Source organism: Callithrix jacchus, chromosome 6 (assembly GCF_049354715.1).
Source record: "Callithrix jacchus isolate 240 chromosome 6, calJac240_pri, whole genome shotgun sequence".
Classification (NCBI taxonomy): Eukaryota; Metazoa; Chordata; class Mammalia; order Primates; family Cebidae; genus Callithrix; species Callithrix jacchus.
In genome coordinates, this window is record NC_133507.1 from 157386803 (window position 1) to 157414217 (window position 27415).

Genomic DNA, 27415 nt, shown 5'->3' on the forward strand with positions numbered 1-27415 from the left:
AATAACCAATGCTTGTACTAAATATCACATAACAACATATTTAAAGACAGCCAGTCCAGAGAGTCCAGAGCTGGTCTGTGGCTCAGCAGTGATATTTCTTGAAATCGAGTTCCTTCCTTTTGCTCCACTATTGTTAGCAAACCAGTTGCCACCTCACAGTCAAAAGATGGCTGCCATGACTCCAAGCATTACATTCTTGTCTAAAGCAAGAATAATGGGATAAAGGGATGGAACTTGTCATACCTATCATTTCTATCAGGAGAGTGAAGACATTCCTGGATTTTCTGGCATCTTCTAGCAAACTTTCCCCTGTGACTTTCTCATTGGCCCGAACTTGGTCATATGGCCATGTTTGGTTGCAAGAGAGGTTAGACAAGCAAGTATTTGTCCCTTGCAGCCCATGCTCCAATGGTGGGAAAGAGAAAGAGGAGCTGGGGATAGGTAGCCCAGAAACAGTGCCTCCAATGGCAAACAGTCATCTCAGGTGTGACTCCCAAAACAGAAATGCACAATTCCTTCCCAGTTCGACGCTCGTAAATTTACCCCATTTAGGAAGCAGCAATTTGCCCTCCGCAGATGCTTGCCAAAATGGCCAGGAGCCATCCTACACTTCTGCCTCCCCCCACCTCCAATCAGGCTGGTCTGTTGTCTCCAAAGATCCATCCTAGAGTTGGTCACTTCCCTGCCACAAATCTGAGCTCCTGATTACTCCAGTCACCCCAAGCTGGCTTTCCTGCTGTCCCAGGTTTCATCTTCACTAGGAAGCCAGAAAAACCCTCTTAAAGCGAAAGTCGGCCGGGCGTGGTGGCTCACGCCTGAATTCCCAGCGCTTTGGGAGGCCGAGGTGGGTGGATTGCCTGAGGTCAGGAATTTGAGACCAGTCTGACCAACATGGTGAAACCCCATATCTACTAAAAATACAAAAAAGTTAGCCAGGCGTGGTGGTGGGCGCCTGTAATCCCAGCGACTTGAGAGGCTGAGGCAGGGAAAATGCTTGAACCATGGAGGCAGAGGTTGCAGTGAGCCAAGATCACCACCACTGCACTCCAGCCTGGGTGACAGAGCGAGACTCCATCTCAAAAAAAAAAAAAAAGGTGGAAGCTCATGAAACCACAGTGTTCCCCACATGCGCAACTTCTTGGCCCCTTAGGACAAAAGCAAGATGCCTACCATGCCCTGCAAAGTCCCACGTGATCTGGCCTGTCTCCTCTTCTGATCTCTCATCCTCAAGCTCCTCCAACCCCATGCATTGCCCCCCACCCTCAGACACACCAGCCTTGCTTTTTCTGAACAACCTGAACCAGTTCCCACTTTTGCACTGGCGGTCCCCCTCTCGCCCCTCCCCTGCCCCGTCCAGTCTCCCTGTGGCTCCTCCCTTGCTTTCTTTAGGTCTCTGTTCAAAGCTCATCTTCCTGGAGCAGCACAGCCTGACCTGGTTACTCAGTCCCACGTTTGTCACTCTCTCCTCCCTTATTCCACCTTCCTTGTCTTTGGGGCGCTTACCGCTACTGAGCAGCAGCACCCCTTCACTGTTACCCGCTGGAGTCTACATCCTCTGCAGAACATGAATCCCAGGAGGACAGGCTCTACTTCTGTCTCACTGTCGACTTTCTCCCAGCACCCAGGACAACACCTTGCACATAGTGTTTAGTCGATATAATGAATAAATCAGTGTTGCCCTCCTCTGACTGCTCAGAAAACTCATCAGCTGTAATTAAATTGATATGTCTGTCCCGATTCCTGGCGCTGGCCATGCAGAGTTGCCAGGTGGAAAGCAGCTGGATGGGCCATCAGTGGCGACTTCCGAGTGGCCGCGAGGAGGAACTCGATTGCTGCTGCTGCTGGCCTGCTCTGCCTGCAGTGTCCTGGTGTGCCCTGGGACAGCTTCAAGCCAGGTTCAGATGGACTCTAAACAGCTGCTCTGCCAAGGACCAAGAATCTGGAGGTAGAGACGATGGGAAACAGCCGCTACAGCCTGAGACTCCTTCTTCCTCCAAGGTCCTGAGACTCTCGACCCCCATCACCTGCATCACACCAGAGTCATCCTGTCTGTGGGTTTGGGGGAGGGGAAAGCACCAAGAGCTCAGGAAAGGGCACTTTCTGCTCATTATTAGGCGGTAGAACCCCAGATAAATCAGCTCCCAGCCACTCTGCAGGAGTCCACGATGGGGAGCAGGCAGGGCTGAGCCAGGCTGCCCAGAGTGGAGCCTCAAGGGAGGCCCCAGAAATGTATGTTTGAGGAGAACTGGGTTGTTCCCTTCAGCCCTGACTACCCCAGGAGAGGCCTGAAAATCACAGAAATGTCCAATAGAGGGCACTGGTTAAAGAGGATATGGACTGACCGGGAGTTGGGAGGCCGAGGCGGGCAGATTGCCTGAGGTCGGGAGCTTGAGACCACCCTGGGCAACATGGTGAAACCCCATCTCTACCAAAATACACATAAAAAATTAGCCAAGAGTGATGGTGGGCACCGGTAATCCCAGCTACTCACAAGAATTGCTTGAACCCAGGAGGCGGTGTTTGCAGTGAACCAAGATGGCACCACTGAACTCCAGCCTGGGCTACAGAGCAAGACTCTGTCTCCCCGCAACCCAAAAAAAGACGATACAGATCAAATGGGCCAAAAGAGAGCCAGGCCCTTTCATATGTTCTGTGTGTTGTGATTATGGAAAAGTGTCCGTGATAGAGTAATTTTTTTGAAAGTCAAGGTACAGAATAAAACATCTCTGCTAGTATGAAATACAACACATAAACATATCATTTACCCATTTATATATACTGATGCATGCGCGGAAACAGTTTCTGGAAGGAACAGTTACAGCTCTGACCTGTGTTGGGCGTACAGCGAGTGCCGTTACCACCCAGCCCTCAGGGAGCAGAGGTCCCGTGGGCAGTGATGTGCTGGAGGTGGTTTTGCCAGCTCCCACCAGCTGATCATGAGTATCTCTTCCCAATTCTGCATTCCGTAACATCACATGGGTGGCTTGGAGTTGGCCGTGGCGGGAGTATTGACACCGTGGAAATTGGCAAATGCTGAAAATCAAGCTCCTGTACACCACACACGCCCACCCCCAGAGCCAGTTGTTAAGCCTTTACCACCACACCTGAAACCAAGTGTTCTGCTCCATAGAACCTTCAAAGATGACACTGTGGTCACACATATACAGTTGGAAATGCTGAATGTGGGACCGTGCACAGCCTCTGGGGGCTCAGGCCCCCCATCGGCATAGTGGAGTCTCCCAAAACAGGTTGAGCAAGGAGGTCTAATGTAACGAATTGACTTTTACATGATGTATCTTCTGTTTCCATGTTCTCAAGGACATCCTAAGGAAAACACAGGTTTTTGAGTTAAAAACTTTCCTGATCTATTTGGTCCCGTTCGCCTATAGAGTGTACCATCCCTTCCAACACCATGACCTTAAGCTCAGCACTTGCCCCAGGGCAGCACAGCCATGAAGGGCTTAGGTGTCCCCTAGGTGGGAGGTCATTTACAAAGCAGCGGAATGAGGCGTCAAGAGGTCAGGAGCCTGCCCAATGCAACACAACTGTGTGAAAAGGCAAAGCTGAGCCTGGGCACCCCTTGACATGTTATTAGCTACATCCCTGGGTGAGTGACCTGAGCTCTGGTGTGGTGGCTTCCTGCGTATCCACATGCTAAACTTAAACCCGAGGCAGCCGTGGATTAAAAAGCAAAGTGAGTCAGGAACACACCAGAGATGCAAATTATCACCATGACTACTCATTACTATATTGGAGGGTCTAACCAGTGGAATAGACAACAATAAAAAGTAGTATAAATATTGGAAAAGGAGAGAGAAAACCCATTAAAAAATCAATTGCACACTGACAGTACCTGAAATTTTCATGTATGATAAAGGTTCCCATTTATAATAGCAACTGATATTTGTTAAGCACCTAGGAATCCACTGCAGAAGGCATGTGTGAAGCCCACATGAGCAGAATTCCAAATCTTTCCAGAAGCACAGCAGAGACCTGGAGAACAGGAGAGCCGGCCCATGATTGTGCAACATGAGTGTATTGTGAAAATGTTACCCTTCCCTCTGGTAGCCTATAATTTCAGGACATTGGCAGTCAAAAGTCCAAATGGGTTTTTCCAAAAAACTCAAATGGGTTATTCTAAAATTCATTTGGAAGAGGAAATGTGAAAAATTAGCTAAGAAAAAGTAAAAAATGAAGAACAACAAGGAAGAACTGCCCGCACCAGATATAAAAACTATAAATATTCAGGTGATATGGTGTTGGAGCAGGAAGTAACAAATAGGTCAGTCTGGCATGGTGGTTCACACCTGTCATCCCAGCACCTTGGGAGTCCAAGGCAGGCCGATCACCTGAGGTCAGGAATTTGAGACTAGCCTGGGAACATGGTGAAACCCCATCTTTACTAAAAATACAAAACTTGGCCGGGCACAGTGGCTCACGCCTGTAATCTCAGCACGTCAGGAGGCTGAGATGGGCAGATCACAAGGTCAGAAGTTTGAGACCATGGTGAAACCCCCTCTCTACTAAAAATACAAAAATTAGCCTGTAATCCCAGAGGCTGAGGCAGGAGAATTGTTTGAACCCAGGAGGCAGAGGTTGCAGTGAGCCAAGATCATACCACTGCACTCCAGCCTGGGCAAGAAAGCAAAAATTTGTATCATATATATATATATATAACTTAGCCAGGCGTAGTGGTACACACCTGTAATCCCAGCTACTCAGGAGGCTGAGGCAGGAGAATCACTTGAACCCAGGAGGAGAAGGTTGCAATGAGCCAAGATCACACCACTGCACTCCAGCCTAGGCAACAAGACGAGACTCAGTCTCAAAAACAAAGAGATGACTGTTATACCTAGGTTCTAGAAGACAGATCACAAACATATGGGAATTCAGAATTCTATAAAAGTAGCACATCACAGCAATGTTAAAAATAAACTACTGGCCGGGTGGGCGCAGTGGCTCACACCTATAATCCCAGCACTTTGGGAGGCCGAGGCGGGTGGATCACAAGGTCAAGAGATCAAGACCATCCTGGTCAACAAGGTGAAACCCCGTCTCTACTAAAAATACAAAAATTAGCTGGGTATGGTGGTGTGCGCCTGTAGTCCCAGCTACTCGGGAGGCTGAGGCAGGAGAATTGCTTGAACCCAGAAGGCGGAGGTTGCGGTGAGCCAAAATCATGCCATTGCACTCCAGCCTGGATAACAAGAACGAAACTCCGTCTCAAAAATAAATAAATAAAATAATAAACTATTTAATACTAGGGAGGAACACTTGGCCAACCATTCAGGAACAAGAGTCCTCAGCTTCCTACCCCACCACACGCAAAACATAAATTCCTAATAGAATTTATCTAGCAAATGCAAAATCCAAAAGTATTAGAAAAATACGGCATATTTTTAGAATTCTGGACTGAAGAAGGTTTGCCTCATCAAAATATAAAAACCAAAAGCTTAGAAGAATGGACAGATTTGAACTATATAAAAATTATACAGCAAAATGCATCATTTGTTTTTTCTTAGAGGCTTTTTTTCCCTCAGCACTTTAAGCAAGGCATCAGCAATAAGAAATACAAAGGCTAGAAGAAAATAATACTTTGACAAATCTAGTCGGGGGCAGTGCATTCAATGAGGATACTTGCATGAAACCTTCAAAAGTCAATGTCATGAAAGGGGAGGGGGATGTTCTAGAATAAGAGAGACTCAAATTTGGCTGGGCGCTGTGGCTCATGCCAGTAATACCAGTGCTTTGGGAGGTTGGAGCGGGAAGATTGCTTGAAACCAGGAGTCCAAGACCAGCCTGGGCAACTGAGTGAGATCCCATCTCTACAAACAAAAAATTAAAAATTAAAAAATGTTCTTTTTTGAGACGGAGTCTCACTCTGTCACCCAGGCTAAAGTACAGTGGCACCATCTCAGCTCACTGCAACCTTCCCCTCCCAGGTTCAAATGATTCTCCTGACTCAGCCTCCCAAGTAGCTGGGATTACAGATGTCTGCCACCACACCTGGCTAATTTTTTGCATTTTTAGTAGAGATGAGGTTTCACCATGTGGCCAGGCTGGTCTTGAACTCCTGACCTCAAGTGATCTGCCTGCCTCATCCTCCCGCCGGGTCAAAGCTATTCTTAACCCACCTCCTCAGATATCTTCTTGGGGTTTTGATTGGAATCCCACTGAATCTTATAAACCAGTTTGGGAATAACTGACATGCTTATGACATTGAACCTTTCTGTCTAAAACTGTGGTGTCTGTCTTCATCTAGCCTGATGTTCTTTCATGTCTCCAAAATTTTTTTATAATTTTTCCTATGTGCTTTATATTTTTGTTGTATATATGTATGTATGTATGTATGTATATTTTGAGACAGAGTCTCACTCTGTTGCCAGACTGGAGTGCAGTAGCACAATCTCGGGGCACTGCCTCATGGGTTCAAGCAATTGTCCTGCCTCAGCCTCCTGAGTAGCTGGGACTACAGGTAGCTGCCACCACGCCTGGCTAACTTTTTGTTTGTATTTTAGTAGAGACAGGGTTTCACCATGTTGGCCAGGATGGTCTCGATCTCCTGACCTTGTGATCTGCCCACCTTGTCTTCCCAAAGTGCTGGGATTACAGGTGCGCATGGCCTGATGTTTTCAAATGTATCTTTTCATGCTTTTACTTTCCTTTTCTTCATCCTATGCCTTTTATTTATTTTTCTTATCTTATTGCTTTGGTTGGGATATATAGTAACAATGTTAATAAAGGTAATAATAGTGGTTTTCCTATTCCTTTTCTTTTTAATAAGGCCAGTCAAGGGAAGCAGTGAGAATAGAGAAGGAACAAAGAAATCTGTAACTCACTATGATCAGTTAGTTGTAGACACCACTGCACTCAGACTAGCCCATTCCTGGGTTTAATGCTTATTGTTTAACAAATATAAAATAGAACATTTTGGCTCCACCTCCTGAACGTACATCCCTTGTCTCTCTTGTTTGGTGCTGCCTGCCCAACCCCTCAAGATTATGTGGTTTGGAAGGGCACTGTGGTTTATGCCTGTAATTCTAGCACTCTGGGAGGTGAAGAGGTGAGGATTGCTGGAAGCGAGAAATTTTACATATGGCTGCACTTCAGCCTGGGTGACAGAGTGAGACCCTGTCTCTAAAAAAAGAACAGAATAGGCCGGGTGTAGTGGCTCATGCCCATAATCCCAGTACTCTGGGAGGCTGAGGTGGGCAGATCACCAGGTCAAGAGATTGAGACCATCCTGGCCAACACGGTGAAACTCCGTCTCTACTACAGATACAAGGTGTGTGGTGCACACCTGTAGTCCCAGCTATTTGGGAGGCTGAGGCAGGAGAATCTCTTGAACATGGGAAGTGGAGGTTGCAGTGAGCTGAGATCGTAAGATCGTACCACTGCACTCCAGCCTGACAACAGAGCAAAATTTCATCTCAAAAAAAAAAAAGAAGAACAAAACAAACATTATCTGGCTCAAGGCTCGTGGTGGTTGCTCAGTTAATATTTCCTGACTTAGTGAGCAGACATATTTTTTCTAGCCATGCATGAGTGTCCATCTAACTGTGCCACATCAGTGTCTGATCTTAAAATTTTTGATATTTCATTTTGATTTAATTTTTATCTTTTAGTTTGAACAATTTTATACGTTTATTAACACAGAAAAAAATGGACTCCTCATAACTCCACCAATATCTTCCTGTATCACTTGAAATAAAATTCAAAATTCTCTGCAGAGCCTCCAAACCTCCTCATGATTAAGTGCCTGGCTACCTCTATGGACCCACCGTTCATCACGCTCCTCCTTGTCCGGTTTACCCAGTCACATTAGTCTCATTGCCTGTCCCTCTGCCTGGAATGCTCCTTCCCCAGATCTGTGCATTTCTTGCTCCCTTGCTCCTCGCCTCCACTCCCCTTCCCTTCCCATCTTTCGAGATAGAGTTCTGCTCTATTGCCCAGCCTAGGGGTACAATCTTGGCTCGTTGCAACCTCCACCTTCCAGGTTTAAGTGATTCTCCTGCCTCAGCCTCCTGAGTAGCTGGGACTACAGGCACATGCCACCGAGCCCAGCTAATTATTGTGTTTTTAGTAAAAATGGAGTTTCATCATGTTGTCCAGGCTGGTCTTGAACTCCTGCCCTCAAGTGATCTGCCCGCCTCAGCCTTTCAAAGTGCTGGGATTACAAGCATGAGCCACCATGCCTGGCCCCTTGCTTCTTTCAAAAAGCTATTCAACAGTCACTTTATCAGCAAGATGGTCCTTGACCTCCTCATCTAAAATAGCGCCTTCCACTCCCTACCTCCTTACTGTGCCTTATTCTCCTTCCTGTCAGTCACGTGTCTTCATAATACCTGAGATTTTTATTACATGTCACCTGTTGGTTTGTTTAGTGTCAGCCTCACCCCATAGAAAGCGGGCTCCATCTCCAAGACCAGAACAGTATCTGGCAAGTTATGACTGCCCCACATGTATTTGTGGAATCCATGCGTTTGCTTTTCACTGCCTGTTAACTGGTCATCCATGACCTTTCCCAGTTTTCTTCCACTTTCATTCTAGCTCTTTGTGTGGAAACATATTAATTCACCTTGTCATGTTTCTGACAAGCATTTTTCCCAATTGTTCCTTATATTTTCCATTGTTTTTGATCTTTTTAATGAACAGAAACCTCTGTTTTTTATGTAGGCAGCTTTGCTAGTCTTCCCTTGTGTTCTCCCCACACAGCAGATAATTATTCAGCTAATCCTCTTTCACAGTTTTAAAGGTTTCCTTTTATACACTGAATACTTTAATCCGTCTGTAATTGATCAGTGGCAAGTTGGGAGGTGAAGATTGTTCCATCTTTCCCCCCAATTAACCAGTTTTTCCAAATATATATGCAACAGTTTTTCCTTTTCCACAAATTTGCAGAGGTTGCTTTATGATAGATTAAATTTTCTTCTATTCTAGAGTCCATCTGTGAATAACGTAATCTGTTGATTATATAATGTAATCTTATGAGCACAGCCTACAGCCAACCTATCTGGGTTGAAATTCCCAATCTACCAATGGCTCTGCATGACCTTGGACCACTTCTTATTTTCTCTGTGCCTCGGTTCTGCAAAACGTAGATGACAATAATGCAAAAATCACCATTTTGTAGTCCTCAACATCATCAAATACCAGCAATTCTGTATGGTTAAAGGTAACACCTACTTGCTAGGGTTGATGTGAGGCATTGTAAGTGCAAGTGCCGGAAGAACGCCCCCACCCATGCACACTGGGCCATCGCTCCTGTTGAAGCTAGTGCCCCTCCTCATTATGTGTCTCTTTGAAAACTCTCCAGCTGCATTCATATGTTTATTCTCCCAGATGTGCTTCAGAGCCATTTGGTCAGCTTTCCAAGACAACTCTACTGGGATCTGACTGGCATTGCATTGAACTATAAATGAGTTTGGGGAGCGCTGACATCTTCGCAATCCTTGTCCTCCCATCCTGTGCCCACTGGTCCTCCCACTGACTGCAGTCTCCTCTGAGGGCCCCAGCAGAGCTGATTTCATCTGCTTTGGAAGGGAAAGAAAGGGAGAAGGTGCACAGGGCTGAGCGTTGGGAACCGCTCCCAGCCTGCATCTGGAGGGTGTGACACAGGGCTGGACAAGGAAGGGCGCTCATCTTACTAAATCAGGATTTTCAGACCAAGGCAGCTCTGCCAAGTAGAAATCATGTCACGGAGAAACTTTCCAGAAAGCCTCATCTAATTCCTTCAGCTGGAGCATGGGGGTGTCTGGGAGCTGGCAGGCTGTGGGCTTAACATGCTGAATTGCTCAGAAGTTGTGGACTTGCCCTCACCAAGGACTTTGCTAAATGACTCAAAATTAGACTGCAAATCCCTCTGTCTCCTTGGCTGTCAGGTGGCTGAGGCTGGTTAATGTGTGGAGGAAGGGTTATTATTATTTGTTAAAATTTATCATTATCTACTATTCATCCATTCATTCATCTTGAGAAAGCATTCCAAAGGCCCGTGGGGTTAGCACAGCCACCTCAAGAGCTCTGCGTGGCTGGAGCAGACCCCCAGGAAGGCCCACGTGCCCCTGAGACACACCAAGGGGTCCTGAGCCAGAGGAAGTGGCCCTTGAATCAAGTAAGTGCTGTCCAACCTTGGTAGAGGAGAGATGCCTTGAAGCCCAGATGCCCACAGGGCCGGGATCCCTCAGCCACTGCCCCAGCTCCGGTTGGTTGCAATCACTGAGCTCAAATAGGCAAAATTGCTCCTAGAGCTTCAGAGGCAGAGTGAGGCAGGACTACTGGAGCCCAGAGGGCCTTTGAGGGGAGGATTGTGCTCGGAGGCCTATGGTCAGAGGCCATGGAGCTCTAGGTGACCAGTCTGAGTGAGGCCTGAACGCAAACCCTGTTGTGTTGAGTGCAGGCCATGGGGCCCAAAGCATCTACACTGCAAAGACATTCCCCGGGGTGATGCCTGCTCATCCCACAGCCTCTGCCCAGGGCTCCCGGCCCTGAGCACCCTTCTTGTACACTCTGGGGATGACGCCCCTTGCTTGAACCTCAGGGCACACTGGTCTCCTCAAACTGGGGCTACCTGTCTTCTGTGTGGGCTCTGAACACCCAAGGGCATGCACTGCACACAGGCGCCGGTCTGCCCCTCGTGCCTCGCCCAGTGCCAGCAGAGGACACCTAACCGGGGACAGTTCTGCTTTCCTCGGGGGCACTTTTGGCTGTCACATGACAGGGTGCCCCTCTGGCATTCATGGGCAGTCCTACACCACAAAGACTTGTCATGTGCCAGTGCCCACAGCCCCAGTGGTAAAGCCTTGCCTGTAGGTGGTGTAGGGTTAACCGGAGCCTCTGTGCGGCTGCCACCTACTCGGGACCAAGGGCACCGCCACAGTCCACCCGGCTGGTCCTGGTGGACTCTTCTTTGCTGCAGGCCTGCCTGCTGCGGGGAGACAGTAATTAGAGGAAGAATGGAAATCTCCTGACTTCACAAATGTGACTTTGCAAAATGAGGCGGGAAGACAAATCTGTCTTCACTACTATTCATTAAAGAAAGTCCTTTATAAATCCCAAATTCACAATTTCTCATTTAAAGATGGGCGATTATCATTCTTTTCTGGCAATTTATAGCTTTCAAAAATGCTAAAGTATGACATTATTGGGGGGAAAATTCCAGCTGTGGTCACAGAAAATGGAAATCCACTTTAAGACAATTGATAAACATATTTGAAATGATCAATAACCTCAGGTTCAAAGGTAATACATACAAATGCGTGAGGTGACGGCTTTGGTGATAGAAATGCTCTGAGCGATCACCTTAAGGTCGACATTCTGCATCCAGGCGGCACAGAGCCCCACGCTACTGGAAAATCAAATGATTTGTCTGGCAGGATCTTACCCAGCTTGGAGATTCTTTGACCAAGGGTGATGACAATACAGGGCTAAAATTCTTACCTTAGTTGTGGCAATGCTTGGGGTCCTGCCGTCTTTCCAGCGAATCCACCAGGCACCTCTGCAGGGAGACGGGTAACCGCGTGCAAAGGAGGAATTGTGCAAATACTAGGAATGGAAAAGGCCTTTCTGAAATGACAGTTCATTATTCATAATTGACACCACCTTCAGTGAGACCTCCCTTGCCAGGACTGAGGATAAGATGGAGCCTGAATCCTGCCTCTACCCCATGTCACCCCCAGGGACCTCTGCCTCTGGACCTAAGACATCAAAGTAGGTCCAATAAGATAGAACATGAAGATAATGGAGACTCTGGTTTTATGGGGGAAACTGAGCTGAGATGGGTTGAGGTGCGCAGCCGTCCTATGGAATTATCTCTGGGGACTAGTTCACCAATACTCAGCGCCATCTCCTTCCACAGACCGCAAGCTCCTCAGGCGGAGGACACCAGCAGAGGACCTGAAGCTTGTTTGCTAAGGTCCTCTGAGTAAAGAGGGTGTGACCACAAATTCCAAAGCGTCTCCGCAAAAGATATGAATGACATGGCCTTAAAATGTGTCGAATCAGACCCGGGTTGAGCAGGTAGAGGGCTGTCATGGAAGAACCTGAACCAGATGCACAGCAAACCCTAACCAAGGTCCAGCCACACAGAAGGACTGCCCTGGAGCCTTGTTTCTGTTCAGCCTTCAGCAGAAGAGCCAGCCTCTGTGGGCGGTGCAGAAGCAGTGACTGCTGGTGACCGGGGCTCACTGTGTGCCCAGCTCGGCACCGCACTCTTTGCTTGCATTGGACCAGCTGGTGCTGAGGAGGAAACAGACTTGGAGAGTTAATCGCCTGAGGATGGAAAGTCAGATGGTTTGAGTTCGAAGCTGTGCACTAGTCCTAAGTGAGCTGCTCATGCAGGTGTGACGTTATCACGCACTGCACCTCCCACTACATCACTCTCCTCCCCAGAAACCAAGCTGTCTCCCCTAGAAGCAAAGGGGAAGAAGCACAGGGGCCGCTGGGTGGAGTGGTTTGATCGCCTTAGCTACGGGGAGCCTCCACCAGGAGGGAGCAGATGCCTCTCCCACCTCTTGACACAGCTGTGCACCTCTCCTGCAGGTCCTACCCAACTTCAAATAAAGATGATGAACTCGGCTGAGAAGAGAAAAAGGAAACCTTGAAACAAGAGGCAAAATCTGCAGCTGTCCCCCAGCACCGTCCCATATCCACCAGCAGGGGTGGTCAGATCTCTGCCTCTCCCCTTCCCTGGACAGTGTCCGTTGTCCAGCCCTTTCCCCCCAGACCGGGGCCTCTGCCTTGGCCCCCGACCCTGGAAAGAAGTCAGTGCCAGGGCCTTGGCTCAGAACCTGAGGCTTGTGGAGCGGACAAGGTCAGGCTTTGGAGGGATCCAGGCTCTTCCGCGGCAAGTGAGGCCCTGCCCTAGTCCCCTGCCTGGGTCTGGCTGCTCTGCCTCCAGGCGGCTGTGCCATACGAGAGTGCAGGTGAGGTGCTGGGTGCGGGGACACCTCTTTCCCGTTTCTATAGCACCGCGGTCCCCAGCTGGTGCAGTGGGAGAGGTGCCTCGGAAGCTGCCACGCAGAGCCACAGGGCGTGCCTTCGGGCAATCTGGACTGCACACAGCCCCGCAAGCTCCGAGGCCCGCAGGCTGGGGTGGGGTCTGCCCCATTCTTTCCTTCCTCGGCCTGGCCAGGCTCCGCTTTTGTTATTTAGAGCCTGGGCGCCGCTCCCTTCCTGGGGTCAGGCGGCCACTTCCAAACCCTCATGGCGCTCAGCTCTCTGCCGGTCCCCGCCGAGCCAGGTGCACTGGGGAAGTCGGATGGGGGCGGGGAGAAGGGGAACGCGAGAAGGTGGGGGTGGGAGATCGGTGTCCTAGGGCCGGTCCTGGGGGCCGGCCGCTAGCGGGCAGGCTTAATGGGATCAGGTCGGTGTAATCCCATTTCAGCCATTGTCATTCAGGAGGCCGCCGGGCTGGATGGGGGGCCCGGCCCTTTAGGATGACGGCGGCCACACCAGAGACGCTCCGGCATGACAAAGGCCGCCAGGGACCCAGTGGCGGGGAAATAAAGAGATGAAGGCTTTGGGGGTGGGTGCCCGGCGTGACGTCCGCCTCCCGGGCCGGGTCCTGCCCCAGGCTTTTGCCCGGGGCCCTCGGGGCTTGGCCCTCGGTTTCGGTCTCAGGCCCCGGGGAGTATCAGGAGAGCAATGTCGCCCGAACTGGATCGCCGCGCCCCCGACGGCCTCCCTGCCTCCCTGGGTGTCCGAGAGGCCAGGCCCGTACCGCAGCGCGACCTCCCGCCTCTCTCCCTCGAGGCCCACGGGGTCTCGGCTTCCTGCGGGACCAGGGCCTGCTCACAGCCTGGCGGCCAACCCCTGAGCTACCCTGGCCTCGGTTTCTCTCGCCTTAGCCCGGCGTGTGGCGCAGGTTGGGCCTCACACTGGCGTCCTTCGGTGCCCGTTCCAGAGAGGGGATGGAGGGTGTGTCCGACCGCGGCCTGAAGTGGGTGTGCTGGGGCGGGGGGCCGCTGGGAGTCAGTCTAGGAGCCATAAGTGCGTGTGCGCGCGCGCGCGTGTGTGCGCAGCGGGGGCTCGCGGTGGAGGCTACGGTGTTGACGGTGGACTGCGGCGTGGGGAGCCGGAACAGCCCAGAGGCCAGACCCGGGAAGAGCTCTGAGGTTCAGGTTGGGGTGGAGGCAGTGTGAACTGCGGAGGGACAGAAGGTAGGGGGGTGCTCCACGCGTTAGAGGTTGGGGGTATGTGGGGAGGGCTCAAAGGACAAACCCTGGCAGTGGGGGAAAAGTGGACTGCAGGATGCCGGGTGGGGGCCACAGACAAGAGACGGGGGCGGGGGTGCGGAAGTCCTCTAGGCAGTGGGGAAAGAATGGGGGAGGGGCTTCCCGCCGCGGAAGGGGCCCTCTGTGAGAGGGGGCAGTCCACAGGGGCAGGCTGGGGGTAGGGGGCGCAGGGGCCATTCAGTTTTGCTGGGTCCCCGGGGACAGCATTTTTGGCTCTGCCAGTGGGGTAGGACCCTTTTGACTATTGGGAACTCAGATAAAGCCGGCAAAGCAGGGTTAGACGTGGAAGGGACGTCTAACTCCCAAGCACACACTCCCACTCTCACCTGCCCACGCGCACATACTCCAGTGCTTGCACACCCGCGCGCACTTGCACACTCGCACCCCTGCTTATCACAGAGCCAACTCGGAGGGGACCTAGGGAGGCACCCACAGGGACTTTTGAGTTCAAGCTGGAAAATCTGAGCGTGTTCCAGGGCAGCAGCACCAGGGCGGCCTGGAGAGCCTGGGTCAAGGGGCAGTCTCTCTGGAGGGGGACCCGGGAAACATGACTGCCCTTGGCGCCCCAGCCCAAGAAGCCTGGGTCCTCCCACGGATCCCAAGTGCATGGGCCTGTTTCCCGACCCTCTCTCTGCCCCAGCCCTGCAGAACCTGCTGACTGCGGTGGCAAAGTGTGCTGCCTGCCTCCTAGGCCGCTGTGCCAGGCCCCAGCCAGCACTGCCAGGAGACTCGGCCCAGTCCCTCCAGTCCCGGCCTGTCCACGGACACTGCCGCTTGACCTTTCCCCAAAGCCACGGAGGGCAGGGCGGAAGTCAGCTTAGGCCCCCACTTCTGAACTGTTCAAATAGGCAATCAATTTTTATGATGTAATTTATAATTTATGCAGGTTGTCTTCATACATATGGTGTTGCTTTTGTGCATCAGGGTTTCAGTGTTTTATTACTCTGACGGTGTGATTTGCATTCCTGTTGGGCTACCAAGATCATATTTCTACTGTTTACTCCATAAGGGCCTAAAATGAAGATTAATGCTGCCTCCCTTTGTCCAGGCTGTCCCTGTAGATCCCCGGCCTCAGCTTCCCCAAGACCCCAGTGTCCTTCGACCCTGAAATTGGGCCCTGAGCACTGCATGAAAGCTGCCTGGAATGATCCAGCAGCCAGAAGGTAGGAGCAGACCACCGGATCTGGCTGTGCGCTCCTGGGCAAAGGCCTGGGGTCTCTGTGGACAGAAATAGGTGTGTGTGCACTGGAGCCTCCTTCCCTGAGAAGCTGCAGCTGGGCATGAGCAAGCCGCTCTCCCACGCCGCTGCCAAGTCCAGCAGGGGAAAGAGGAGGGCCTGGAGTGGGTCTCTGTTGCCAGGGGTGCTGAACTCCTGGGCTGTAGCCACTTGGGAGTAGGAAGGCCCTGGGGTGAGAACCAGAGGGTGATCCAGAGGCTCCGGGGGCTGGCAAGCTACAATGCCACTCCCAGTCTACACGGCATCTAGAACCACCTGCCATGGGGGATAGCACGGGGCTTAGTGCAGGGCTCTGCTCCAGACAGGTCTGGGGCTGCAGGGAGCAGCCTTGGAAGGCCTGTGCAAGCCTCACCAGACGCCGGCTGAAATTAGTAAGCCAGTTAAGCTCAAACAAACAGAAACGAGACCGAGAGGGTGGTGACCGAGAGGAAGGGTGTCTTGGAATGCAGGTTCCAGCAATAAGCCCAGGCTGGTACAAGCGGCCAGGCACACAGACACCCATAGAGTCAGGATGTCTTCTCAGGCCAACCCGGACTCAAAAGAGCCTAGAGGGCCACCCCCTGATCTCCATTTAGCAGACAAGGCAGCTGTGAAGGAACCACCCAGGGGTCTGAAGACCGGAGGCAAAGGCTGGGCACACAAGCATGCATTGAGTCTTGAAAATTCCAGCGCAGGTTGGGATTTGAGCAGCCTCCAGTTCAGGTGGTCCAGGCTGCTGGGAGGGTACTCCCCAGCTCCTTTCCGAAGAGGAAGTTGCTTGAGGCCCAGGACCAAGCTAAAGAGGGCCTACTCCAAGGACAGGGAGATGGCGGCAGATTTTCAGAGTACCTTCATTTCTCCAAGGGGGCAGGGGGGCCTGGCTTGCCAGGGAGCAAGGGCAGGGGGCCACTGGGTGGAGTTCTTGTGGCCCCCTCCGACCTCTGCCTGGGTCGGTGGCTGCGGGGTGCAGGAGCCCTGAGGCTTCCCAGTGCACAGCTGGGGGTGCAGGTCCGAGGAGCTCCCAAGCGTAATTATTTGATCTGCAGATGTAAGTGGAATTTATTGTAACAACAAATATAGTGATGTCAAAACCCAACCTTGGATTAAAGCCGGCAGCCAAAGGGGAAGTGTATTAATTTCCAACAGCATCTCAGGCCAGAGCCTATTAGAACAAGCTATTCTTCAGGCCCCCCCATCAGAATTAATCATTGGGAGTTAATTTGAAGCTCAGACAAGTTGCTGTTAATTTAGTGCAGGGAGGACGGGATGGAATAAAAAGCTGAGGTGCTGGCCGAGCCTCGTGGGTCTCATTAATCAGCCAGCTGAGACGGCCTGGCTTGATTACAATTTGCAAAAAAATTCATTAGGGCTCGGGCGATTGACAATTTTTCTCTCTGCCTGTGATGTGACTCATTAGGCAGCCAAATGAAAGCCATGATGACGGCCATGATGACAGCGGCCATCAAGCGCCGCTTGTTTATCTTCCTCCCCTCGGCCTGTCTCCCGGGCCTTGGCCTCCCCGCTGGGCGCTCAGGGGTTGGGGAGGGAGGGGGTCAGCGCCCTGAGGAGCAGGAGGTCGGGCCCTCTCCTCGTGCCTCCAAAGGGCGAGGACCTCGAGGCTGGGAGGGCCCAGAGCTTGGTCCCAGGAGCCGGGCTTCCTGATTAGCGGCCTCGCGGTCCTACTGGACTTTATTTTCCCGCCGGGTTTGCGCGGTCAAGGCTTCGGGTCCCTCTGTGCCCCTCATCCCTGCCATGGGCTTTTGGAGAAGGCGGGTGGGGGTTACACCTGTTATGGTGGAAGGGGATATGGGGGGCATTGCAGGATCTGCGGGGAATGCCAGGGTCTCTTCCCCCCACCCGCAGTCCCGGCGGGACTGAGGCCACAGCTCCCCCACCTTCCCGGCTAAACTCTGTGCCCCTAGCCACGGTTCTCGCCAGGGGCTCAGATCCGGCTCGGGGGTAGACTGGCTCAGGTGTGTGGGTTGGGGGACGGCGTCCCTGCAAGCCTCGAATGCTGCAGCAGCGTCGTGTGGCCAGTGGGGACCTGCCCCGAGCAGATGGCGCTCACCGGCGACCTGCGCTTTTGCGTCCTGGCGGGCGGAATCCGGGCCCTGCGGTCCCCGCGCCGGGCCAGGGCGTGACCCGGACACCATCCCCTCCCTGCCAGGCTTCATGGCGCAGGGCGTGGGGGCGGCCAGGAGCCGCTGCAGCTCTCGCGGCCCCGCAGAGCAAGCCGAGGCCCTCGGAGGACTGGCCCTTCTATTTTATTGGGCTCGAAAACCAAGCCTGGGCCATTTTCCGCCACCGGAACAGCTGGGAACGCGGCGGGAAAGGGTGACTCGGTCGCTGCCAGCCTTCACCCTGCGCCTGAAGTTTGAGTGGAGGTCTTGGTCCCCAGGCCCCTCCGCCGCGGGGAGGTGACGGCCTGTAAGTAGTAAAAATTGAGTCATTGTTAGTGTTAACCCACAGCGGGCCGCGCTTCCACTTCTGGAGCTGAGAACAGCGCAGAGCGCCGAGCACCGCTGCATGGAGGCGGCTCCCCGGCCTTCCCTCCCTCCACTCGAAAGGCTGAGGCTGGCGAAGCTCAGGCTCCTCTCGCGCTTTGGGCTGCTGGGTTGGTGGCATCACGCTCACCCTCGCTGGCCCGCTGCACGACCCTGGGCGCCCCGGGCCTGTCCACCGCAGCCTCTCGCGGGCCGGGCCGCAGCATCTGGCTGCGCGCTTCCGGGTCGCGCAGGGAGCGGCCAGGGGTGGGACAGGAATGGGCTTGGGGACCCGGCACGCCCCACCAAGATGGGGAGACGCCCAGCTCCCCGGCCCCAGCACACCGACCCCCTAGCTCCCCTGCGTAGCCTCTCCGCTTTCCCCATTTGTGGTGCGGACCACCGGGGCGACCATGGGGTGGGGCGGCGGCCGGGTCCCGCCCCCTCGACCCCGCCCGGAGGGGGAGGTGCCGGGGCCGTGGGCGCTCCAGCCCGCCTCCGCCTCCGACTGAGGGCTGCCGGGAAGCGGGCTGGGCTCGCTGGGCTTTTGCTCCAGTCGGCAGATAACGCCGGGAGCCTGATTTATGGGACCCTCCACTCTGCGGGCAGGCGAGCACTGCTTCTTTTTGGGTCTGAGATATTTGTAAAGGAAGGACGTTTCCTCCCTGGCTGTAGTCGGTTTGGAGCATCAGGAGTTTGGGCAAAGCCACCAATACCCGCACTCGCTTGCCTCTTCCGGGTACCCACCGCCTCCTCTGGCCGAAGTTTGCCGGCCTATATGGCCCACGTATCTATTAGGCTCTGTGCAAAACGGGAGATAGATTTCTAAGGTGAGAATTCGGTGTTTTAAAATTCGTACCCTATTGGCGCCCAGCCTCCTATGCTAGGTGGTTGAACTCCATCCTGCCTAAGGAGACCTGGCCAGGGGACGTTTCTCCAGTACTGGTCCCAGACCAATTGTCTGGCCGCAAGCTGGCAGTGCCCGGACAGTCAAATTCTAGACACACTTCTGAGGCCCAGGGATTGGTCTTTCTTCCCCCTGTCCTTTTTATTATTCACAAGACTGAAATTGTTTAAACGTCATAACTTATAAGAAAATAAGCTACATTGAAATAAATTAACACAACGGAGACGTGCTTCACATGGCTCAGATACGATAGGCAACCCCAGGGGAAACCAAAGCCAGGCGCAACCGAAGCAAAGCAAAGCGAATTTCCAGGCTGCCTAATAGCGTCTGCTTCTCAGTCAACTCAAAAAGCCAGAACGCAAACCAAAATCAGTTTCAACCCCAGCGCTTGTTCTTGGGTTTCACGTTTACCTTTGGAGAAGTATGGAAAGGAGGCTGCTAACCGCGCGGATTACAGCAGAGGTTTGGTTTTCTTCTGAAATGAGTGGAGAACATTATTGGGTAATTAAGTCCTATAACTTTCAAAATACTGCCGCTGAGATCCAGTCTATGGACATATTTATGTACAAAGTAGCATAGTATAATAAATATTTCGAGTGTCTTCTGGTGTGGCAGTAAGTCCCTTCAAAAGCAGTCTTTTAAGCCCATGTAGTGAATATATTCTCAATTTGCTTGGGATGGCCACAGTTGGGCTGTGACTTCGAGTGTTGCTTCAAACACAGTGGAGTCCACCATGGGTTCCCTCGGGTGCCGGGGCTTCTCCAGGTGGGTGCCAGACCCTGGCCCTTCTGGACCCTCAGGGCCGGGCCTGCTCTAGCTGCTGATGCTGACTTCTAATGGCGAACCTGCTGACGTGGACGGGGATGGGGACGACGATCTTAGGGTTCCGGGAGGGCTCCCCCGTCTTGGAATTGGCATTGCCTGCCTTCACCCGTTTCCACTTGGCCCGTCGGTTCTGGAACCAGATTTTCACCTGCACCTCGCTGAGTTTGAGGGCGTGGGCGATCTGCGAGCGCTCGGTCAAGGAGAGGTATTTTTTGCAGTGGAACTCCTTCTCCAGCTCCAGCAGCTGCTCGCTGGTGAAGGCAGTCCGCCGCCGCCGATTCTTGCCCGTAGACGTGGTGCTGCCCGCCGCGCCGCTGCTCGGCGGGGTCTCCTCCAGCACGTGGCCCGGGTCTTCCTCCTTGTGAGCCGCCTGGCCAGTCAGATTGTCATCCGAGCTGTAGTCCACATCACTCTCCAGCGAGAAGCTCTCCTCCTTGCCCTTGGGGTCGTCTTCCACCTTTGACTCGTCTTTCCCTTGCCCTCGGACAGCCCCGACTGAAAGCAAAACCAAACGGCATTTTATTACATTTCTCACGCTGGCCTTCCTTTCTCCTTCCCACCGTCACTTGGGCAATCGCACCCCCCCACCTTTAGCGGATTGTCTTTCTATGACATTAACACATTGTGATTTCCTGGCCTTTGAGGGGTAGAGGAGGGGTGGGGGGAGCGTGAGAAAGCTCAAAGGAGAGGAGGCAGCCGCAACGGCCCTTTGCCCAGAACCATCACTCAAAGGGTTGCCATGCCTCCCCCGCACCCTCCCAGCCTCGGCAGCATCGGGAGAAGTAGCAGGAGGCTCGAGGCCCAAGAGATTGCCCGCTTCGTCCCAGGAGTGGGAGCTGGTTGAGAACTGAGGGGGGATTCACGATCCATCCTGCCTCCCCCACTATGAAAATTTAGTGAACCTAAATTACTTCCTACCCGGGTTGGGGGCGTAGGGACGTGCAGATCCCAGACTGTTTTTTGAGACAGACAACGTGGGTCAAAGGGATGTTTTGTGGCCTTAGAAGTTCCCACCAGACACTCCCAACACACACACACACACACACATACACGCAGACACACAGCCTCCAAGCAATCAATCGGTTTCTCCTGGACAAGTAGCAAGACCAGTGAAGGGGTTTAAAAAGTCTGGGCGCCCGTGGGCACAGGCATGGCTGAGACGCGCAGCCCAACCGACTCCCCTAGAGGCTGCAACCTACCCGGGACCCGAGGTCACCGCGGAGCGGGACAGGCGGACTTGGCCAAACGTATCGCCAGATAGATATGCGGCCCAGGGCAGCAGCTGGTCGCCGAGCGCTAAATGCCCCCCACCCCCAGACCACGGTTGTTGCGTGGCTCTGAATGCCCCCCGGAGGCCCAGCGGCACAGCCGGGCCGCATCCTTCTGCTCCTCGGGCGGGGGTCGAGCGGGGGCGCGGCCTCGCCCCCCTGGTCTCCCGCGGGAACCCGGCGCTGGCCCGCCCCCGCCTCCTCCCGCCCCCGCGTCCCGGCTGCGCGCGCCGCCGACTCACCGAGCGAAGCCTGCACCGCCTCGGCAGCGGAGAAGGCGAGCAGCGAGCCCTCCTTGGCCAGGAAGCCTTTGCCATCCTCCGCGTCAGCCTGCAGCGCCTCCGCTTTGTCGAAGTTACCGCCTCCGGGCAGCGGCTGCGGCGCGAACTTGCGGGCCGCTGCCGCCTCCTGGTGCTGGGGCGACGCGGAGAAGCCGCCGGGGAGCGTGGCCATGAGCGTAGAGGTGAGCGCCATGCCCTGCGCCAGGCTGGAGCAGAAGCCGGTGGGCAGGCTGGGGATCTGGTGGTGCGGATGTGCCGGCGGCAGCGCGGGCTGCAGCGCGGCCTGGGGCAGCGCGGGCGGCGGCGGCGGCGGCGGCGGCAGCACTACCGGCCGGTAGGGCATGAACATGGGGTAGCCGGTGTAGACGAAATGGCCAGGGCTGGGCTGCGGCGGGCTGCCGATCAGGGAGTCTATGCTGAAGGCGGTGCTACTCCCCAGCGGGCGCTGCATCATCATCAGCGACGGCGGGAACGCTGCGCTCATAGACGCGCTCGGGAGAGGCCAGCGAGAGGCGAAAAGTCCCCGCGCCGCGCCGCCGCCGGGAAGCCCGCCGGACGCCGGGAGCACCTCCGGGAGCGCCAGGCAGGGACGGAGCGGGGACCGGAGAGCCGACGCCTCCTCCGCTCAGTCCTGTGCCCGCTTCATGCCCGGCGGGTGCGCGGGATGAGGCCGTGCGCCCCGGAGTGGAGAGGGCGCCCGGGCCCCGCGGGCTCGCCGGAGCCCCCGTCCGCCGCTTGCCCGTCGGAGCCCGCGCTCGTCGCAGCTGCGACCCTCGGCCCCGGTTAGCTGCTGTCCGTGCGTCCGTCCGTCTGTCCCGCTGTCCGTCGCCTCCCGCGGGCCGCAGGGGAGCGCGCGAAGCCGGCGTACTTGTCTCCGGCGGGCGCCGCCAGCACCTTTAAATCGCGCTCCTCTTTCTCATTCACATTTTGCCTGCCGCCCGGGCCGGCTCGTCTCACGTGGGGCTGGACGCCGCTGGCCATTGGCGGCGCGGGGCGGGGGCGGGGCGAAACCGGGGCCCCGCCCCTTCCACCCAAGCTGGCAGCGAGCGGGCTGCGGGCGCCACCGTCGGAGCGCGCAGGCGGGGGAGCCGGAGCTGCTTGCTCAGCCCGCGCCGCGCAAACTTGAGAGGGGCGGATGGCACCTCCAAGGCTCGGACCCAGGTGCCTTGCAGCCTTGTCGAGGCCGCCTCCAAGGGCAGCCTCCCCGGCCCGCACCCCCGTGGCTGGTCCGGGGTGCTTTATGTCTTTTACTGTATTTGGAGTGGAACCAGTCTGCCTGCGGCTCGCTCCAGCGCTGGGTGCTCTGGCTGTGCCTGGGGTCCGCGCGAGGGTCCTGCCCCTCCGGATCCACCCCTGGGGCGAAGGCTGGGAGCTGGCAGCCCCTGCCCGCCTTCGGGAACCCGCCGGGTTGCTTGTTGCGGGTCCGCGCTCCGGGTGGGGCGGGGAGGCTGCTGCTTCCCCCATCCCGGACTGGGCCCTCCCGTAAACGATCCCGTCTCTCATTTTTCATGACATTCTTAATCATCGCACCTATTTACACACTTTGCCTGCGCGCACCAAAATAACAACCACGATAATTATGATAATAATGAGAGTCCTTTATCTACTCCATCCTCGGGGAGGAAGGGGGAGTTGCTGTGCCTCCAGATTGTATAACGTGAGATTATCCTGATGAAAGCTTTATGATGTTTGCTCAAATAAAAGCTGCGTTTTGTAAATAGGCGCTAATTAAGCACGTTGCGAACGCGGGGAGTGCTCACTCTGACTCCGCCGCCCAGTTTCCAGCGCGAGGACTCGCGGGCGCGCGGTTCCTCTGCTGACTGCGGGATGGAGCCGATCCCTCAGGATGTTTCCCCTGTTCTCGACAATGGTAAAGACCCTCAGATTTGGAAGTAAGGGAATTTGCGGGTGGAGGGAAACGAGGGACGTTCTTATCCCCCTCCTCCATTTTAAAACAAAAACTTTCAGCTCTTGTCCTTCCTTTAAAGATGGAATCATTTGTGACAAGGGCAGACCTTGCAAAGCGCGCCAGCGCGCAAGGGGCTTCCTCGCGCCTCCAAGGCCCGAGCTTCAACTTCCCGGGTCTAGACATCAGCCCTGAACCGCCAAGAGCACCGGGTTGGGAAGAAGGGAAGAAGGGCATTGTTAGTTCGGTCATTAAAAATCTGCTCACGCCGAGGAGCTAGTGGTTGGGGAGTTGGCCCGTGTTGGACGTGTGTTATGTATCACTTACAAGCACATTTAATTGGGAGATAAAGATAAATCGATCTTTATGAATTTATCGACCCGGTTCTTTGAAGCTCTTTTTCGCGTTCCTTCTCTCGCTCTAACTCCAATCCTGCCCCCACCCCCGGGGGACGTCTTAATCCCAGATCAGCTCCTCCGCCGGAGTCCCGCCGGAGACCCACTGCCCACCCAGAGGGCCTGAAGGAAAGAGGGGAGGGTTCGTCCTTCAGGGGCGCTGGGAAAACTCACTGGTCCCGACAGCCAGCCCTCTCCTCCTCCTTGCCTCCTCCGCCCTCCCCACCACCACCCGGACAAAGACGTCTCGAGCGCGTTTCCCCACTCCAGGCCGCAGTAATAGATCGCTCCGGCAGCAGGCAGTTTGAAAGGAATTCATTAGGACTCTGCCTGTATTGCCTCCCCTGACTTCACGCCCAGACCCCGAGGTGGCTTAGGCGGTGTGAAGGGAAATGAATTCCCTTTGGGATCCATGGGGAAGGAGGTGTCTGTGGGGTCTCCAGGCTCCAGTCCTCCTTTTTCACTCCCAGAAAAGAAGAAAAAGGAAAAAAAAAAAAATTGAAGCTCAGGGCAAAAGGCTGATTTCTTTATGAGCATAATAAGTGTTCCCTCCCATTATGAGATAGTTACAGGAACACAGACTTCGGTGCCATTACCTTGTTTTTTGAATACTAAGAAACGCTCCACTCCTTCCTTGATTTACGTGGCCACAGCCGGGGCCCTTCCGGCTTGCCACTGGCAGGCCGGGGAAGTTGTTATTCATGTTGCCTAGGTAGGTTTGCCATGCACTTTGCTGTTTCGCCGCAACAATATTGTTCTAGGGACTTTTGTCGCCTGATTACCCTCCGAGAGACAGGGATTCCTTTGATTATTTGGTAATAATTCTACATTTAAAGTTCAGCAAGAAGATTTAGGTCTGTTGAATTACAGCTACACTTGAAATAATTTGATGGCATGTTGTTTGCATCCATAAATTGCCATAGAAAGTATTGACCGCAAGGGTTATAATACTAATCTTTTATTAGTGAGTTCGGATAATTCTCATCAATATGAATTTTATTTACTAGTGCCTTTTTCGCGAATGCGATGCAGTAATACTTTATCTAATGCTTAACTGCTTAGAAAACGACTGTTCGTGTCATAAAAGGATCCTTGTGTTTCGGCGTGATTAACAAGATTCATTGGGGGCACCTCAGCTACCCGCAAAGCGTTCAGAGCGTGGGGACTGCGAATGATAAAAGCCTTTAGAGTTTTTCCTCGGCTCCTGGGAGAGATTTATGGGCAGGAGCGACAGATACAGGGCTTATCCATCCTCCGGATTCCTACCTGCTTAGTTCGCAACAGCCTCAAATTGCAGAGTCCTCCGTGACTCAGCTCGGCCCAGTCGGCGCGGGAAAATTAACGGGCACAGATGTTTGCAACTTTGTCCCCTCCCCCCTCCAATTAGGAAAAATGAAGGGCGCACCCGAAGGGAGAGCTGGGTCCTCCAACTCCAGTTAACTTCGTGGACTTCCCTCGACTTCCCTCCCCACTAGATGAAGATAGCTTTGCTCCTGGGCACTTTACTCGACAGGTGCTAGGCTAGTGCCAGGTTCCGATTATGCCACTTAAAAGCGCAGACATTCCGAAAAAGTGATGCTAATTAAGTTGGCCCCTGGCTTCGGGGCTGTCCCAGGCTGCGCTTGCAAGCAGATGTGTGAAGGCTGAGGGTAAAACAGAAAACGCACAGGTAAATGAATATTCATGCAGCAGACTTGCGCTGGCCTGCCCAGCCCAGCCCGGAGGAGGAAGCACCGCGAATCGCGGGCTTTGCTGCCGCCGCCAGAGTTGATGTCGCGGGTGGTAGTGGAGAGAAGACGGTGTGGGCGCCCGTGGTCTCGGAGGACGCCGGGAATCCTGCGGGCCTCGCGGGTCTGGCGCTCCCTCCAGTCGCCCAGTCGTAAGTGACCGGCTGGTTTCTCGGGCAACCGAGTTGTTTTTATTTACAGGGATTTTGAGGAGCCCGATCGTTTGGTCATTACTGCAGCTCTTGCTCCTGGCAATAGTTGGGAAATAACTTGGGATGGGTTTTATTTATGGAAGGGCAATTGGAATTCACACTCAGCTAACCCTGAAGTCCCTCCCGAGCTCAGGACGACGTACAAAGGGGTGCTTGTGTAAAATTCCCCATCAGACACACCAATTTGCAAGTAGCAGAAGGCATTGAAGCCTCATCTTTTTAAACATTTTATTCAGCTTTTTTTTTTTTTTTTTTTAATCTGAAAGCCCAAAATAGACTCCATGTGGTTCTAAGTGAAGTCAGCCTCTGGCTGGCTTTGAAATAGCTCCTGCAATTATGTAAAAGAGCCATTCACCAACAGGACGGAATTAAAAGGGATCTCGCCCGCTTCCCTTTCATTGCCAACCTCTCATGTTTGGCTTTTCAAAGCACTTCCAACACGATGTCTTTCTCCAGGACAAAAGGCAGAACAAAAAAAGTCCCCAAACTTGTAAATTGAACGTCAAGGGAACTTTAAACAATTTAAAGCCCATAAATAATGATAAAGGGGACTGGCAAAAAAGGCAAACCCATTCAATTAATAGAGTTTCCCAAGCAAAGATCAAGTGGTTTATAAAATAAAAGTCTTTGGTTTCATTATTCTGCTCCTTGAGCATGCAGAAAGCAGGACAGGGGGTTTTTCTAAAGCTCCCTGAAGAAGAAACACTTTGCGGGACTGTGTGTGCTGCGACATTCTTATGTAGAAACTTTGCTTTTCATCCCCCACCCTCAAAGTAGCAGAAACAAAACAACGGCAAAATAGAAATGTGAAGGGGAGGGACTTTTTTTTCCTTCTTTATTTCCTCCTGGGAGTTGGAAAATGTTATCCGCAGGCCTGAAGGCCGGGAAACGTGACCCTTCACACCTGCGCCACCCTCTCCACCCTAGCGTCGAGGAAAAGGCGGAGCCACAGCCGCTCGGCCTGCAAGGGGAACCCTCACGGGATCTGGGGACAGGGGAGTAGGGGGTGGAAATCTGCACAGCCCCGGAGCCCCTGGGGCTGCAGGTGCTCTCACGCCGACAGCGCACTCGGGTGCACGCTGCACACGCTTGGAACCCGGGACTCCCCCAACTCCACGCGGAACTCGGCTCCCCTGGCTGGTGTCCAGATGTCCGAAGACGCTTGTGGGCGTCCTAGTTATTTTTCAGAGCAGTCCTAACGGTTGAAGTTGGGGAGTTCAAGACCACTGGGGGTGACTGATCACCCATCACCTTCATCCTGGAATCCCAGTGCCCGCGCTCACCTCGTGTCTCTCCGTGAGCGCCCAGCCAGGCCAAGGGAGATCGTGGGGACCGAGCCTTACGCTCTCCCCCGGGCTCCCAGCCTGGGAAGAGAGAGCGCCAGGCGGAGTCCAGGCTGGGGGCTCCGGCCCAAGGGCTGCAGCGGTGCGGGCAGAGGCCAGGGGTGCAGGTGGGAGTGGTGTCCCCTTGTGTGCCGCCGGGGGCTGGCTTCGGCCGGGGTTCTGGAGGCCGCGTCAGTTGGCGAACCCCAGACCCAGGAGTGTTGGGGAGGGAGATGCTGGCCGCCGCGCCCTTCTCACCTGGCTTTATCTCCTCCCATCTGCTCCCACGGATTCCCGAGGCCCCACCTTTCGGTGACTTCAAACGCGCCCTGCCACCCAGAGTCCGGCTTTCATCTCCCGCACAGCAGGCATTGTTTGCGGGACTTCACAGAGATGCTAATCTCCTGCCCGGCCTGGGAGGTGGGCAAAGGGCACACAGGGGTGAGGGGGTGCATCTTGGCCTGGGCTACGGACCTTTGGGACAACTGCAACCCTCAGAGCCCTGAGGAGCCGGGGTCTGCTACGGTGCCGGCGCTGCATCCTGCCTGCCTAGTCCTGGAAGGCGGTGGACACGTCGCTATGGGCCTGGGCGTCCAGCACACAGAGAAGGAAGAAGCAGCGGGCCTGGGACGATGGCCGGGC

The 27415-nt window shown here is 54.1% G+C and overlaps 1 protein-coding gene and 1 long non-coding RNA gene across 2 annotated transcripts; both read right to left on the reverse strand.

Annotated features, from left to right (window-relative positions):
• Nucleotides 1-2755: 2755 nt before the first annotated feature.
• On the reverse strand, nucleotides 2756-4821 carry LOC118154820 (uncharacterized). Its single transcript, XR_004745082.3, has 2 exons — nucleotides 4703-4821; nucleotides 2756-3324 (listed from the first exon to the last, which is right to left on the reverse strand). It is a non-coding gene; the product is annotated as an uncharacterized LOC118154820 (long non-coding RNA).
• Nucleotides 4822-18959: 14138 nt separating this feature from the next.
• GBX2 (gastrulation brain homeobox 2) lies at nucleotides 18960-22109 on the reverse strand. The gene is made up of 2 exons (XM_002749948.5): nucleotides 21173-22109; nucleotides 18960-20157 (listed from the first exon to the last, which is right to left on the reverse strand). Exons 1-2 carry the CDS (start codon nucleotides 21693-21695, stop codon nucleotides 19634-19636), a joined length of 1047 nt encoding a protein of 348 aa, XP_002749994.1. The 5' UTR covers nucleotides 21696-22109; the 3' UTR covers nucleotides 18960-19633.
• Between the last annotated feature and the right edge of the window lie 5306 nt (nucleotides 22110-27415).